Raw genomic sequence first — 15,682 nt, 5'->3', positions numbered from 1 at the left:
TTTTCATCTTGTCAGTCTGAGTCCAAACTGACCCACTCAGAAATACACACATCCGACTGGACAGCCATCAACCAGTCTGGCTCAGACATTAGATTTCATTCAGCAAGGGCTCAATAGCAATTCGACTGCTTTTTCAAATTCCAAATGTGTATTTCCATCCAAGGATTGACTCTCTTTTCATGTTGTCTCCCTTTCCAGAGGCTCCAATAGACAGAAACCATGCCAGCAAAAATCGTCAGTTATGGAGACTTGCTCTGGTTCCACTTCTCAAAGAATTTAAATTCTAATTCACTGGTGGCAAAAAGCAAGACAGCCGAATCCCACCGTGCACGGAACTGACCTTCACAGTCCCTATACATGTTCCCCATTTGATGGACGAGACATCTGAGGTTCGTCGGGGAGACAGCTTGTCCGGACGTGCAGAGCTGGGAGCTGATCTGCCATGTCCAGCGCCCACGCCCTTCAGCACTGTGATGGCCTTTGGGACGCAGCTCTCAGCCTCCACGAGAGACCGCTCGTGTGTCTCCCACTAAGCTGTCCGCTCCCGACGGGCAGGGCCTGGCTCCATCTCCTTCTCCACTGTGCCTCCGGGACCCAGGGCAGTGCCTGGCACTCGGCAGAGGCTCAGGGAACTAACTGTTCACTGCATGACTGAGCGACGCAGCATGAGCCGGCTCTATCTTCCCTGCCCTGAAGGGCAGCAGGGCGCGGTCTACAAAAGCACAGCGCCGCCCCTGGGGGCTCGACAAGTGCTTCTGTGACCATGGACTTACGGGAATGGGTCCAGGCTGGGAGAGCATTCTGCTGACACCTGTTTTGAAACCAGCAGGCCTCTGGACATATTGTCCCCCCACTGCCAGTGCCACTGCAGCTCCCCAGCCCTGCAGCTCCTCAGACGCTGCCCCGGAGATGAGCCAGCTCGACCTGCCCCGCCACTGCAGCCGCCCAGGTGTGCTGGACAGCGGCTCAGGGCGTCGACGTGGCTAAGGCGCCAGGTCCTGGGCCCACTGTGGGCTCTCACCAGCCAGATCTGGATGCTGAGACAGAGCTCCCCAGCCACCAAGTTCCCTTCTTTACGGTGAGAAACTCCCAAGGACGCACTGTGTAGGAGCAATGCTTGTCTGAGTCATTTCAAGTCTGCCCGCACCCAGGTGGGTCAGAGTGACTAAGAACTGTGGCCTCAGGCAGAGTGAACTGGCTCACTCCGGGATTCAGAAGCCACCACAGACGCCAACCAACAAAACGCCCCTTTTTGCTTAAACCACTTCAAGCTGGATTTCTGTCACCTGCAGCAAAGCCTGCTAACTGGATTTCTGTTTCATCTAGTGAGTGTATTCTTTACAGAGCGCCAGCCACACGGTACAGAACTTCAGACACTATTAACAACTGCAAGCAAGACAGTTCTCCGGAGAAACCTGCTCCCATCTAACGACTCAGACCCCAGTTGCAGCTGTAAGACCACGGGGCACAGTGTAAGGACACTGCCCTCTCAGAGGGGACACGAGGCTTCCTGCCTGGGGCAGACATCGCTGGATGGTTCACCCCAAACCCATCCCACCCCCTTCTCCTTGCCTGCCTGAAACACCCAAATACGCATTTTCTCAGCTTTCTGCACAGCAAGGGCTGGCGGGGTGACACATCTAGGGCACTGAGAGGCGTCACAACAGGGAGGAGGTCCAGCCAGTGACTAGGAGACAGGAGGTCCTGCCTGAGCCTCTGTTCCTGGGGAGAGTAGGTGTACCTGCCTCGCAGTGGTTGCAAGGAGTAGGGGATTCATATACGGAAAGGAGTCAGGAGGCTACCTGGCTGTTTCTAATCCTGTGTGTGGCAGTACGGAGCCCTCTCTAAGACACAGCGAGTCACAGCAGCCAGAGCAAAGCGGCAGCACCGGTGTGAGTGCGACAGAGACACCCCGTGTGCGCACGCAGACCGCCTGGCAGGAGAGCCCAGAACCTGCTCGGCGGCTGCCTCTGGGGAGCAGAATACGGGGCTGGACGCGGGATGGGTCCACCGACTTCAGTATTGTCCCTGCTTTCCTGCCTGGATGGCACTTTTGGAATCATGTACTTGAATGACTTAAAGATTTTAAAATTCTATTTAAGAGGCTCAAAAAATAAATTAATTAATTTAATAAAAAACCACGCCCCATGTTCTCTTTCTTTTCTTTTCTTTTTATTGGGGAAGGGGAACAGGACTTCATTGGGGAACAGTGTGTACTTCCAGGGCTTTTTCCCAAATCAAGTTGTTGTCCTTTCAGTCTTAGTTGTGGAGGACACAGCTCAGCTCCAGGTCCTGTTGCCATTGCTAGTTGCAGGGGGCGCTGCCCACCATCCCTTGCGGGAGTCGAGGAATCGAACCGGCAACCTACTGGTTGAGAGGATGTGCTCCAACCGAGCCATTCGGGAGCTCAGCAGCAGCTCAGCTCAAGGTGCCGTGTTCAATCTTAGTTGCAGAAGGCACTGCCCACCATCCCTTGCGGGACTCGAGGAATTGAACTGGCAACCTTGTGGTTGAGAGCCCACTGGCCCATGTGGGAATCGAACCGCCTTCGGAGTTAGGAGCACGGAGCTCCAACTGCCTGAACCACTGGGCCGGCCCACACCACTTTCTCTTAATTTGGGTTGTTCACCAACAAATTGGATAGTCAATTATATGTCAATTATATCTCAATAAAACTGCAAAAGTAAAATTGAAAAGAGAATGGACAGTTAGTCACATAAAGCGGCGAGGTATTCACACACAGACGGGACGGTGATGTGTTGCATCACCTGGAAGATTTCTCTAGGGAGCAAAAGGGTGTTCCGTCAGCCTAGGGGGCACCTGAGCTCTGCCAGCCCCAAGATTCACCTTTTTGGTGGCACGAAAGGGGAAAGGAGCTGGCGGAGAGGCCGGGAAATGGCTGAAGAACCTGCACCCATCACAAACTGCTCGTGTCGCACAGGACGCAGAGCAGGTGTGCTCCAGGGGCAGGCGTGTCCCGTCTCACCAGGGCAGAGCTGAGGGCCTGGGCAGTGGAACCAGACCTGGGGCAGCCCCTGTACCCCAGTACCTAACATTCTCCCCTGTAAATGGAGCAACAACCACCTGACAGGGTTGGTGTGAGCCAGGAGCGGGCCAGTGATTGAAAAGCCTGCAGCGGGCACCGGGCACGGAGCAAAGTGCCCGGGAGACACAGGAAGCCATCACTGGAGGGGGACAGCTATCACCTTCAAATGACTCGGTTCATGTATCAATCTTTTAATGTACAAACATAAAAAAACTGACAAACCAGGAACCAGTTTTACATCGAATGAGTGGCGATCATTCCGTTAGCCAATTCTGCAAACCCCACAACCGGATACTGAGCCAAGATCCGGCTTCCAGGCTGAGCTGTCCCCCCCGTGGCAGGAGAGTCGGAGCGGAGCCAGGCCGCCGTCCTCGGGCCTGCACGTCCATGTCCATCGTCTAAACCGAGAGGTCAGAGCAGAGCCGGCAGGGTTGTGCCATCAACAGAAGGTGATGCCAACGGCACTCGCAGCCTCACTTACTTGGGGCTCGGGGTGCGGTGCCCACAGAGCGACTGTAAGAGGCCCCCGCATGTGCACGTGACTGGGCCCAAGTCGGCATTTCGGTCTGACATGCAGGTTCCGGCAGATGCAGGGGGAGGTGACTGGCTCCAGGCCAGGGGACAAGGTTCGCCAATGCTGCGTCTTTGTCGAAGCCGTGAACTGCTGCCCCCAAACGCGAGGCCAGGAGCGGCTGCCAGAGCGGTCCATCCACATGGGACTTCGAACCCGGACTTTGCAAAGCTAAAATCCGGGTGCTGCCGGCCACCCTATTAGTGAAAACTAAAGGCCCTGGAACAGAACGCTAGAAAGTCACCCTCAGTTAGAAGACAGTTAAGGTCATCAGGGAAGGAACGCTAAGCACCCATCCTTCAGGCTTCTGTAGCCAACAGCACTCTGCGCTCTGGAAAGCCACACACTTTTGTTTTCAAGATGATGAGAAGTTGTGACGACGCAGCAGGAAGCTGGAACTGGCCCGTGGGGCTGGGGAGCGTACGACGCCGAGCAGCACCCCTGCCCCCCCCACACCCTCTGTGCTGCGACAGAGCTCTCAGCGTGTGCCAGGCAGGGCCCAGCGCCCACCCAGCGCCCAGGGTAGGAGTGCAGGGGGGCAGAGGAGCCTGTCCCACAGATAATGGCATGAGCGACTGTTAATAGATACACTTTAAGCACAGCATTTGGAGACAACTCCTCCGGACATTCTATTATTAAAGTCTTAAGAGCTTCAAGCCACGGAGGGCTGAGAAATTCTAAAGAATTAAAAAAACCCAAGAACAACCGAAAAGGAGGGGTGGAAGGTGTCAAAGACACAAAAGCTCTTCGCAGATGCCGACTGACGCACCGCCCCAGCTCATCTGAGAGCCCAAGCGAATGCCCCACGCGAGGCAGACATCAGACCTGTGTCAAGGGCAAGAACTTCTGGTAGTAGCTCTTGGTGACGTCAATCATCAGCTCCTGGGTGCATTCTGGGAGCTCCCCTGAGAAGAGTCCTGGGAAAGAAGGAGCCGGTCAGCACGAGGAGCCGGGAGGCCTGCGGCTCCGGTTTCTGTGTGAACCCAGAGGCCCTTTCCTGGGCCTCTGAAGTCACCAGTGCTGAAACCTGACGTCAGCACAGGTTTCCCACCTGTGGTATTAACAGACGATTTCCACTGACCCTGTCTCCTAGATGACGTGAATTTCCGTGTGTTGTGGGGAGACAAATGATACTGCTCCCCGAATGGAGAACTCTATGCCAGGTTCAAGAGGTCAGCACATGATCGCATGGCTGACTACTCGTAAGCCAGAGATTGTTCCAGACACCGATCTGTCCACCCCTGGGGTCTGGGGTGACACCTACAGGGCAGGGAGCATTCCCGAGGTGAGAAACCACCCTGCTATCCAAGATGCCCGCATCTGCCAGACACAGAAACGTGGACGGGAGCAGAACAGAAATGTCCTGGAAGACAGGAGATGGAGCAATTGTGCTGAAGCATTCCCGGAAAGATACTCTCCGACACCGCGGGTGGGAGCGTCAATTCCTACAACTGTTCTGAAGAGCAATGGAGGAGCGTCTATTTAAATTTGTACCCTGTGCCCTGCCGACCCAGCTTCTAAGGATTTACTCCACAGATAATCTCGCCCAGTCGCACCATATGTGTACAAGAGCTCGCGAGGGGCACTGTCAGCACGGCGGAGAGGTGATGTATTTACTTCTCTCGCGTGGCCTGGACCGATCACTGGTCTCAGACCGTGTTTTGTGTTAACTTTCGACTTGGGCTTCCCTGGGCAGGGCAGGAGGTGTAAGCTCAAGGCCCGGCCAACGTGAGGGTGAGGCCCTAGTGAGAATTCTCGGTATAGACTTTGTTTTTCCACCCAGAGCCCAGGCCAAGACAGACGTGCTTGTCTGTGCTCTTGCTGCGCTGGGGGCAGGTCTGTCCTAATTGAGAGAGGAGCCTTCCCGTGTGACGCAGGCTTCAGCTGTCATCGCACACGTGTCAATCCCTAAGCCACGGGTTCTGCAGACAGCATCAACAGAAGCCGCGTCTAGCCTCCGTGTAGTTCCTCTCTGCTCTGACCCTAGTCATTTCCTTGTCCAATTACGCATTTCAAGACACTCGTTATATTTTAGACAGCATTTTTAGGTACTTTGTAACACGACAATTTTTAAGTCGGCTCGATCAACATATAGTCAGAGGCAGACACTGCATGCGTGACTTTCATGAAGGAAAATAAACTTGAGTTTCAATAACCACGAGCCAAGTTACCTGGGCAGCCAGAGAAGACGGTGAACGGGGGGACCACAGTCTCCGGGGGTAATACTGTGTTGTCAAGAATTTTGCAGCAGTCTTTCAACACGCACCGGCGCCCCTGAAATTAAAATCTCATTACTAGGAAGTAGGTCAGGAAATGGGAGTACGAGTCGCCTAGTGCGCTGTGTGGAAGGCTCTTCTGTATTTTGCCCACTCATGAGATCATGTAAGAGCCAGGGACAGTGACAAGGGCGTGGCCACAACTCCCTACTCAGATGGTACCTGACCAGTAGGAGGCAGGGGTGTGCGTGTGCATGTGAGTGTGCGTGTGTATGTGTGTGCGTGTATACGTGTGTGTATGTGCACGTGTGTGTGCATGTGTGCACGTGTGTGTGCACGTGTGCGCACATACACGCTTGGGGTGGGGATGTACGCTAGGGGAGTTCAGGTCATCATTGGCGTTCCAGACCATGTGAAATTTGGTCTGCCAAGGCTGTTTAATTGTCTTTCTGTGTTTTTTTAGTGACATCTGTTGTTTTGCTTGTCCAACATCTGTTCCCCTCTGGTAACAGAACCTGTATTTTCCCGGGAACCACGCCAGCCCCATCTCGGCCCACGGGCTCTACCCCCCACCCCAACGGGCATCTGGGCCCAATCAGTCTGATGAGTCCCCACGTCCGGGCTTCTGCTGGGACCACTGGGAAGAGAAGCTCTTTCCAGTGGGGCTTCTAGAGCATAGGATGGAAGCCGGGAGCGGACTCCTCGTTTCCAGGAGGGAGCCCTGCCTGAGAGCCAGCCAGAGGAAAACAAAGGGAAGGAGACTGATTCTCATGACATCAACTGAACTCCTAGAGCCATCTGTCCATGAACTTAGGGTCCTGGCCTGTACCCGTGGTTCGCATCTACTCGCTCTGAAGCTTCAGGCTGAACCTTATGCTAAACTTCATCCACTACCGTCTCTTTTCAATTCTGCTATCACCCCGGCATTCTGAGGGCAAGAAATAAGGTCTGGGAGACTCAGCTCCTCCACGGGTTAAGGGCAGGCAGGGTTTGTGTCACAGTTTAGAGCTGTGCCGAGGCTGCTTGCTGTAGTTTCCATCTCGACTGACCTGTGTTCGCACCCCCAGGGCCTGTAGTCAGTGTGTGGGGTCGGATGACCTGATGCAGTCCACCTGGCCGGCAATGGGAACTCCTGACAAACACCAGTGCAGTGCTAACCCGTCTAGGTCTCAGATTTTACCAACGAAAAGGGAAGACGCTTCAATTTGTGTTCAAACTCCCCCCATTACTAAAGACCCAAATCAGATGCATTTCCAGGGATTTCCAGGTCGATCGCCAAATGCATGTTCTAAAAAGCTTCTCCCTCAAAGGTCTGGATTTCTCAAGGGGCTCCCGGGGTGTCCCCAGCTGAGCGGGTAACAGCAGTGGTGATAACTAGTAACGTCTTCAGCTCGAAAGCAAGTTATGACTGCAGCTCTTCACTCCTCTGCAAAGTTCTCTCCCACGGATGACGTGTTCTTGGCCATTTTAAAAATCCGGCAGCTGGCCGGCTCCCCTGGTGACTCCCAAATTAACTCCAGGATGACACGCAAGCTCCTAGTAACTCAGACCTAATAATTCCTGAGGAATGGAAAACACCATGGGCTGCGCAGGGCATGACGCATCCACACGCAGGGCTCTGTCCACAGTGGGCCTGGGAAGGAGGGACAGTGGGCACCAATCTGTGTGCCACCAGCGGCCACACAGCTGGAAGCACCCGCTCTGCCAGCTAGAGGTACGATGCTCAACTGGGTTCCAGAGCATCCTGGGTAAACTCATCAGTTTATGAGCAGCAAAACAAAAAATGCAGAAACTTCGTGGACATGTTGGATTGGCCACAGCCAAGGAGGTTAAAAGCTGAGACGACTTCTTTCTTCTTTCCTGCAGAACTTTCCGAGGAGGGGTCAAGAGCTCCATGCTGCTAGCGTTAAGGTACCTCTGTCTCCTGATGTGAGTTATTTAGCATCTCTGAGCCTCGGTTTCCTCACCTGTGAAACAGGACTTAAAACCAAACGTGCAGGGATGCTGTTGGGATTAGAGGTACCATGTTGCCCCGAAAATAACCGGAAAATCAGCCCTAGCATGAGTGTTCAGGATGACATCGCCTGAACATAGCCCTAATGCGTCTTTTGGAGCAAAACTCAATGTAAGGCCCGGTGTCATTTTCGGGAAACACGGCAGTCAATGCCCGTCTCACAGCACCACCGTGGAGCTACCAGCACTGCCGGCCGGGCTCTCCTGCGCGATGCTGATTAGCAGGAACACCTTCACGTATGCACACAGAGGTCGGACTACCAGACGGATGCCCTAGGAGGGGTCTGTGTGTCATGGCCATGGACTCAGAAGCGCTCCCGCGAGCTCTGAGACTCTAGAAAGTTAAAAGACTCTTGCTCCTGAGGTTACTGGAGAACCTGTAAAGGCTCAGCAGGTAATTCCTTCCGATACTGAGCCATGGCTATGTCAGGACTGTCAGCTGATATACTGAACAACGCAACAGAAGCAGAGCACGTGACAAGAGGACCAATTCCCCAGCCTTGGGACTTTAGCCCCGCAGACGCTTCACTCGGAATGATGGGCAGGGCTAAAGGGCTGTGCTGCTTTGGTGCTGTCTTCACTTTGCCGAGGGAAGTGTCAGAAAAACACAGCAGTGGCCCGGACAGCCAGCCTGGTCCAAGAGTGAGGGGGCCGGGCAGACTTCACCCCCACTCCCCCCTCTTCAACAGCGGGCCCAGCCGGACTTCCTGCCCCTAACACATCCTGAAAGACGCCGGAGGAGATACTTGGCAGGACAGCCACTTCCCTTAACTCTGAGTGACAAGGCGGCTTGGAATGATTTTTACGGCACCGTTGTTCCCACTGCACCGTCCGTCCTTGCCATGACCTTGTGGCTCCCGGAACGTGAACTGCCCGGCTGCGGCAAGTTTTCTGCTACTTCAGGCTGGATCTTAGCCAGGAGAGAGGTGGCTCCTCGCTCCCACTGGACTGTAAGTGCCTTGAGGTCAGGCAACAGGTAGGCCATTCAGCAGCACGGCCATTCACACCGCTGGGTTCAAACCCCGGCCCTTCCACGGAACAGCCATATTGAAGCCCCTAAAACTAAGGCCTGCAGGGAGGACGTTGGCTGGCTGTGAGCAGCAAATGCAAAATCAAAGGGAAGAGTCTAACGTCATAGGGAAGACATTGATCACCAACGCCTAGAAAACGCTCCAAATCCAGTAATAATTTCGGTAGGCCAGAAACGGTCACACTTCTAGCCTGGCTGGTGTCGGCAGCGGAGGCCCAGGGCGTGAGGGGCAGGAGCCAGAGGGAAGGGGGCCCTCAGCCCGGTCCCATACTCACTATCACACAGTTCTTGCCCACGTGCACGTAAGAGCCGATCTGAGCTGCGTTGACCACACAATCTTCCTCAATGAAGACATGGTCCCCGATATGTAAAGGGAAGAATGCCACACTGTGAAAAGAGAAGACGAACAAGGCAGGGTCAGGGCAAGGCTTACAGGGCTGCGATCTCCATGTCATCATCTTGTCCAAACAAGGCCGTTCCCAGCAAGGGGAGTCCTCACGCCACAGAAAGTCTGTGATGTTGAAGACGAACGGGCCGGCTAGCTCCAAAGCAGAAGTACTAGACCAGAGAAATGTGCACAGCAAGGCAGGGGGGCAAGACCTGCAAAGCTCACGGAGTGGGCACCCAATAAAAACGAGTGTTTGCTCATTCCCGCTTCCTTAGAAAATGCTCACAGATCACATTTTTAGTAACCTGCTCTAGAATATGCCTGGGGACTGATGTCAGGTTCATGTCAGGCCAACATTCCAAAAATTTCCACCTTCACTGATTTTATAGAGTGCCTATTATATGCCAGACTCTATGCCAGGAATTGGGGATCTAAGGGAAAGCAAAAGGGGCACAATCCTGCCCATGGAAAGCTCACCATCAGGAGAAGAGAGAGATTAAGTAAATATTACATAGTAACGAACTAGGAACTACTTTCTATCGTGATATGCCCAGGAACTATCGCGATATGCCCAGCTTATAACCCAGTGACTGGCATGAGAAAAGCACTCAGGAAGTCCGTACTGAGTTACTTTACGGGCCACGGGGAGGACCCCGGGGAGCACAGCAGCCCAGGGAGAGAGAGGCAAAGAGCATGACGTGAAGCAGGCACAGCGGCCAGTTTCCTGCCCGGTCCATGTCCTTTCTGGGACAATCCTTATTCCCGCTGAGAGACCAGCGGCCTGACTTGACTCTGCCCTCTGCGTCACAGCTCTTTGGACCAGGGCTGGGCACTTAACTCATGCTTAGCCAATCAGAGTCCCTCTCCCAAGAATCTGAAATAAGACCTAAGATCTCCAGTTGTCATCTGCTGGAAGCCTCCGTGAAGAAGTGACATAAATAAGGGGCCGAGGCAGCAAGGTTGGCTGAGCTGAGAGAGAGGAGAGGGAAGCAGAAGTGCAGAGAGGAGGGCAGATGCACAGCGTAATGTTGCAGAGAGAGAGCGAGAGAGCGCAGAGCTGTCCTGATTCTGGCTGGCTGGCCGGGGCCAGACTGAGCCCCTCAAGAAGCCCGGCCCCTTTATCCACCTTTAGTCGCCATCAAATCTGCCTGTGTCTGTTTAATCAGAACCCACTTGGTTTTTGCCAGTGTAAGTGGATTCTGTTTCTGGGAGCCAACCATCAACGAGCCTGAGACAGCCACCACTGGGGTTGTGTCCATTACGGTGAATTCTTATTCCGCGTTGCGCACAAAGCACAGCCCCGCTCTGACACCACAGCTGCACATGTGGGTAACACCACCCGTGGCAGTGGTCTGCCCAGGGCTGAAACAAGATAATTAAATTACACACCCTTTGCTGAATTTCTTGAACGGTGGCCTTATGACACTCCGACTTTTCACAACACAATGACGTCCAACTCTTACATTTGCCAGATCCCCTCGGATAATACAGTCATTCATCACAATGGTCTATAAAACAAAGCACATTTAAAAGTTACCAACATCGCCAAAAACGTAACAACAAGAAAAGAGCAGGTAACAAGACACTGACGGACAGTTTCCCTGTCATCTACTGAGTCACACGTTCTGTCAAAAGGGATAACTTGTAAGGTTCACACCTAGTGTGGATCCTGATTGGAACAAACCAACTGTAAAAAACATCTTGACATGCCAGAAAGATTGAACATGGACTGCGGATTAGATGATATTAGGGAATTACTGGTTTTATGAAAAAAAAATATAAGTGCACTCTATTCTTAAGTCTATTTCTTTTACTGATACATACTTGAAGCATTTATGGGTGAAATAATACGATGCTTGTAATTTGCTTTAAAATACTCCACTGCCCCGCCTCGCCCTGGTCAAAATAGGCCTGAGTTTGGGGGGTCAGTGCAGAGAAGAAACAAGAAACAAGAATATGGCTAATTGTAGAAGCTGGTAACTGAGTACCTGGGGATTCATTTTATGTTCTCTACTTTTGTACCCGTTTTAAAAGTTCCATAGTAAATCTGCTCATCTATAAAAAGGAATGAACTACTAATCCACTAAAATACGTAAGAACACGAATAAATCTCAGTAACGTCACGCGGAATGAAAGAAGCCTGACATCAAGTATTACATGATTCCACTTACGTGAAATTCTAGAAAAAGCAGAACAAATCTACATTCGCTTTACGTCACTGGATACCTGGGCCATGGGGAGGAAGAGGAGGAGTGACTGCAGAAAGCACAGGGAAACCAGGGTGATGAAAACATTTGGTGTCTTGATTGTGGCAGTGGCTGCAGAGGTCACATCAGTCAAAACTGGTCACTACATTATTAAAATGGGCACATTTTACTGTGTGTAAATTGTATCTCAACAAGGATGATATTTTAAATGTTCCATTATAAAATGTTAAAAAAGAGGAAAAAGGAAGAGAATCCCTGTGACGTGGTCCCTGTTTAGCTGTTGGGGGTGGGAGAACGAGAGTCCAGGATGGGGTGAGCAAGTCTGGGGTTTAGATGATAAACTCATTTTGAAGTGCTGAGTTTGAAGCATCTGTGGGATGCCCAATAGGCAGCTGTAAATACTAAACGTCCGGGGCCCGGGACAGAGGTTAGATGGGGAACACCTTGTATCCAGGGGAATTTATATAAATCACTGGCCTGAACAGCAAGCTCTGAGAGGATACAAACAAAGAAATGGACTCATACCTGGAAGAGTTTACCTATCTTACCTGCATGTCAGTCTACAAAATGTCTACCAGTAAAAAGAAACTTTAGCATCTGTGCTGATTGTAAAGCATTACAGTTCTTCCTGGTTTTTAAACGCTATCTTCTTCAAGCTAAAACAGAGGTCTATTTCTAGTAATTTCTAGTGTGTACTTCTTTCAACTGAGAACCTTAATTTATTTCAATCATTGTTTTCAGTTATGTTTCCACCGACAATCAGAGAAAATGACACCCTTTTCTTTGGTAAGGAAACAGAATTCCAAGAGTTCTGAGTATTTGGCAATGGGTGTTGTCGTTTTATTGTGTTTTAAATAAAGATAACGATCATCTGGAAATCAAGAAAATCCACGTAAGCTCCTCGGTCAGCCTAAATTACACTCCCACTGAAGAAGCAAACAGAAAACATATAAAGTAAATGATATCATAGGTGGTCAAAGAAATTTAGCAAGAGGGACTCAAATCCCAGCTTCCCATCTCATAAAGAGTGGAGCTGAAGAGAAGTGATTCAAAATAGAGGTAACAGGGCGTTAGAATGAAAGGAGGCGCCTTCAGACTTTCCAGGCAAGACGACGGGACTAAAGCAGAGAGTTCACTGCCTCCACACGGGGAAGGCAGAGGTGGAAGCTGGAGGTCTGAGGACTGCCCCTGGAAACAGGTTTGGTTTGGTCCATGCAAAAACAAATCTGATTCCTAGTTTCTTTTGAGAAAATCAGCAGCTCTGGAAATACAGGCCTGTATTATCCCAAGGCAAGAATCAGCTTGGGCTTAGCTCATCAGATATTCTCCAGTCTACCAGCTCCACAACTCTACTGTTTACACCCAGGTTTCTTTACTCATCTGGTCCCTGTCTACCCCTGCAGGCACCGTGACACGGGATAAAAGGGCTCAAAAAAACAGAAATGTCAAAGCTCTGAAAGGGACAGGGGCTGGAAATACATGGGTTGTTCCTAACAGCAAAAAATTGGGAATAAAATAACTATCCACCAACAGATGAGGGGATAAATGGAACTGCACACAGCTGTGAAAATGCACAAACCACAATGAGTCTTAGAAATGGACAGCGTGATATGTGTTTTGTTTGTTGTCATTATTATAATAATTGCATGTAAAAAAAAAAAGTAAGTCACCAAAAACCAAGAAAAGCTAAACATAGGTCTAGCGATACATATGTATGTGGTAAAACATTTTTTCTAAATAAAGAATTTACAAGACACACAATTCAGGGTGGTGGCTTCCTCGTGCAAGGAGGCAGAAGGGAGGGACGGGAGGAGAGCCTAAGGTAGCACTGAATGTGCATTATTTTCCAGGTCTGCGGCTGGCGGGGGGGTTCATGGTGCTGACTTAATTTTTATGCTTCGTAACATATATGTCACATATTACTCTTTCACGTGCACCGAATATTGCCAAATAAAATACCTTTTTAAAAAGAAACAGACAGCCTGAATATCCAAAGCATCTTAAAAAGGAATAAAGTTGGAGGACTCATACTTTCTGATTACGAAATTTACTACAGTAACCGAAACAGTATAGGACCGACATAAGGACAGACATATCAACCAATGGAACAGAACTGAGAGTCCACAAATAAGCCTACACGTCCATAGCGAACTGATTTTCTACAAGCATGCCAATATCATTCAATGGGGGAAAGAATAGTCTCTTTAACAAATGGTACTGGGAAAACTGGATTTCCACATCCAAAAGAATTAGTTAATTAACTAGGACCCCTACATCACACTATAGACAAAAATTAACTCAGAATGGATCAATGACCTAAACACAAGCACTAAAAGCATAAAACTCTAAAAGAAAAAAATACGACTAAATCTTCGTAACCTTGGGTTTGCCAATGGTCACGATGCCCTGCTAGTGTGATCTGTTGATTATAGTGACCCCATTTTCCCTCTGGAGGTTAGAGATATCACATTTCAAGGAAAATTGAGTATTCCAGATGGCAGGCAAGACACGGACCTCACAGTTTGTTAATGTCAAATATATCTCAATAGCCTCACTGGTTCTGAAATGTTGTAATATTATTATTCCCAGGTTTATATTCACCTCTCTATTTCAATTCATTCAGACTACAAAATTCTGAGCCTTTCATATTCCATTTTGCAAATTTGTCTATTTTAGTATCTTTCCAAATTCTCACATCAATTGAAAAGTTTCAGTAAATACACAATCATTAATTATTAAACAGGTAATTACATTAGTACTATTTTAGTTTCTGCACTAAAATAATTTGTTGCCTATTTATGTTGGGTTTTTTAAAAAAATCTTATTGGGGATTATTGGGGAACATATTGGGGGTTATTGGTATGTTTTTCTAGGATCCATCAGCTCCCAATCAAGTCATTGTTTTCAATTCGCCTATTTACATTTTGTGTCCAGTAGTTTAGGACACACTACAAGGGTCTATAATGATTTCAGTTCTGGGTGTCACTGTATTTTGTTCCTGGCATAAAAGGAAAGAGCCTTTCTGTTGCCTCTTTTTTTCCTGAGTATCTTTTGTATTCCACAAATCCCATGTGGAGACAGAAAGACAAAAGAAAGGTAAGTTTTACATGTACAGCAATAAATGAAAGACGTGGCAACATTTCACCTGCCCTGCTAATGTGATAATCTGTGGGGAAGAAAGGTATGCATCCTGGAGCCGGCTTCGTGCCTTACCTTGCCGTTGAGAACGATGTTCTGACTGCCACACAACACTGACTGGCGACTAACTTTGTTCCCAGATGCCTGAAAGGGAACAGGAGGAAAGAAGGGTAAGCAAACTGAGTGGATGCTGGGCAATAGGTTTCCACTGAGCTATCTCGTATCGGAGAGCAAAGGATTTGAAATGGGGGGTAGTCTTCAACGGAAGGAGTCCCGCATATCAAAAAGGCAAGGATGGATCAGGAAAGGGGAGATTCAAGGGACAGACCCAGAATTTGGAGGTGGCCGGTGCGTCTGTCGCCCGAGTGGCAGCAGAGACGTGGATTCAGGTCCCAATGCTGCACCGCGGTTTCACAGCCCTGAACCCAGGATGACTCCGCTAATGACATAGACTTGTGACAAGTCAACGAGAAGCAAAATAATAGTAGTCACGCTGATCGAGCGATTGACACGCATCATGTGTTGACTATAAAGAACCTAACATTCCTTAGCACAGAGTGAAAAATGACGACAGGTTAGTTTTTTCAAAACTGGTTTTTAAAAGCCCCAAACTGTAATTAATATTAGGATGCATGAGACTTGTCCTGCCTTCTGGAAGGCATTGTATCTCTACGAGGAAATCGGGAATCAATTTTTTAAAAAGCCTAAACTGGCCACGCAAGGAATAAATGACAAAGCCGGACCATACACGCCCCGGGGACCCGCCAGGGTGGGGCAGGGACAAGAGGGGGGCATCGGCCTCAAAGGGACACCGGCTGATGCCTGGACACACGCACCGTCTCGATGTACTCGGACTTGTTGTAGAGCAGCTCGCCTAACTCCATGGCCACCAAGTCGTCGCCGCAGCTTTGGCTCCTGTCAAAGTCTGTCCGCCCGTCGGTCGGTCTGGGATGCCCGCTACTTCCGGCGCCTCCTCCACTTCCGCTCCCAGGCGGCCTTTGGTCTCATCCATAGCTCGGCTCTCCGCTGGCCGGCCCCGCTCCGTTGCTCGGCAATCCCCGACTGCGCGTGCG

At 50.2% G+C, this 15,682-nt stretch overlaps 1 protein-coding gene across 1 annotated transcript; it reads right to left on the bottom strand.

Moving 5' to 3' along the window:
- Window positions 1-2,474: 2,474 nt before the first annotated feature.
- On the bottom strand, window positions 2,475-15,594 carry DCTN5 (dynactin subunit 5). Its single transcript, XM_033101568.1, has 6 exons — window positions 15,446-15,594; window positions 14,685-14,753; window positions 10,654-10,772; window positions 9,152-9,263; window positions 5,789-5,891; window positions 2,475-4,534 (listed from the first exon to the last, which is right to left on the bottom strand). The coding sequence occupies exons 1-6, from the start codon at window positions 15,491-15,493 to the stop codon at window positions 4,437-4,439; spliced, it is 549 nt and encodes a 182-aa protein (XP_032957459.1). The 5' UTR covers window positions 15,494-15,594; the 3' UTR covers window positions 2,475-4,436.
- Between the last annotated feature and the right edge of the window lie 88 nt (window positions 15,595-15,682).

The sequence above is a fragment of the Rhinolophus ferrumequinum genome (assembly GCF_004115265.2).
Source record: "Rhinolophus ferrumequinum isolate MPI-CBG mRhiFer1 chromosome 15 unlocalized genomic scaffold, mRhiFer1_v1.p scaffold_54_arrow_ctg1_1, whole genome shotgun sequence".
NCBI lineage: Eukaryota > Metazoa > Chordata > Mammalia > Chiroptera > Rhinolophidae > Rhinolophus > Rhinolophus ferrumequinum.
Note: the sequence above shows the minus strand (reverse complement) of the source record. Positions and strands in the feature narration are given on the sequence as shown.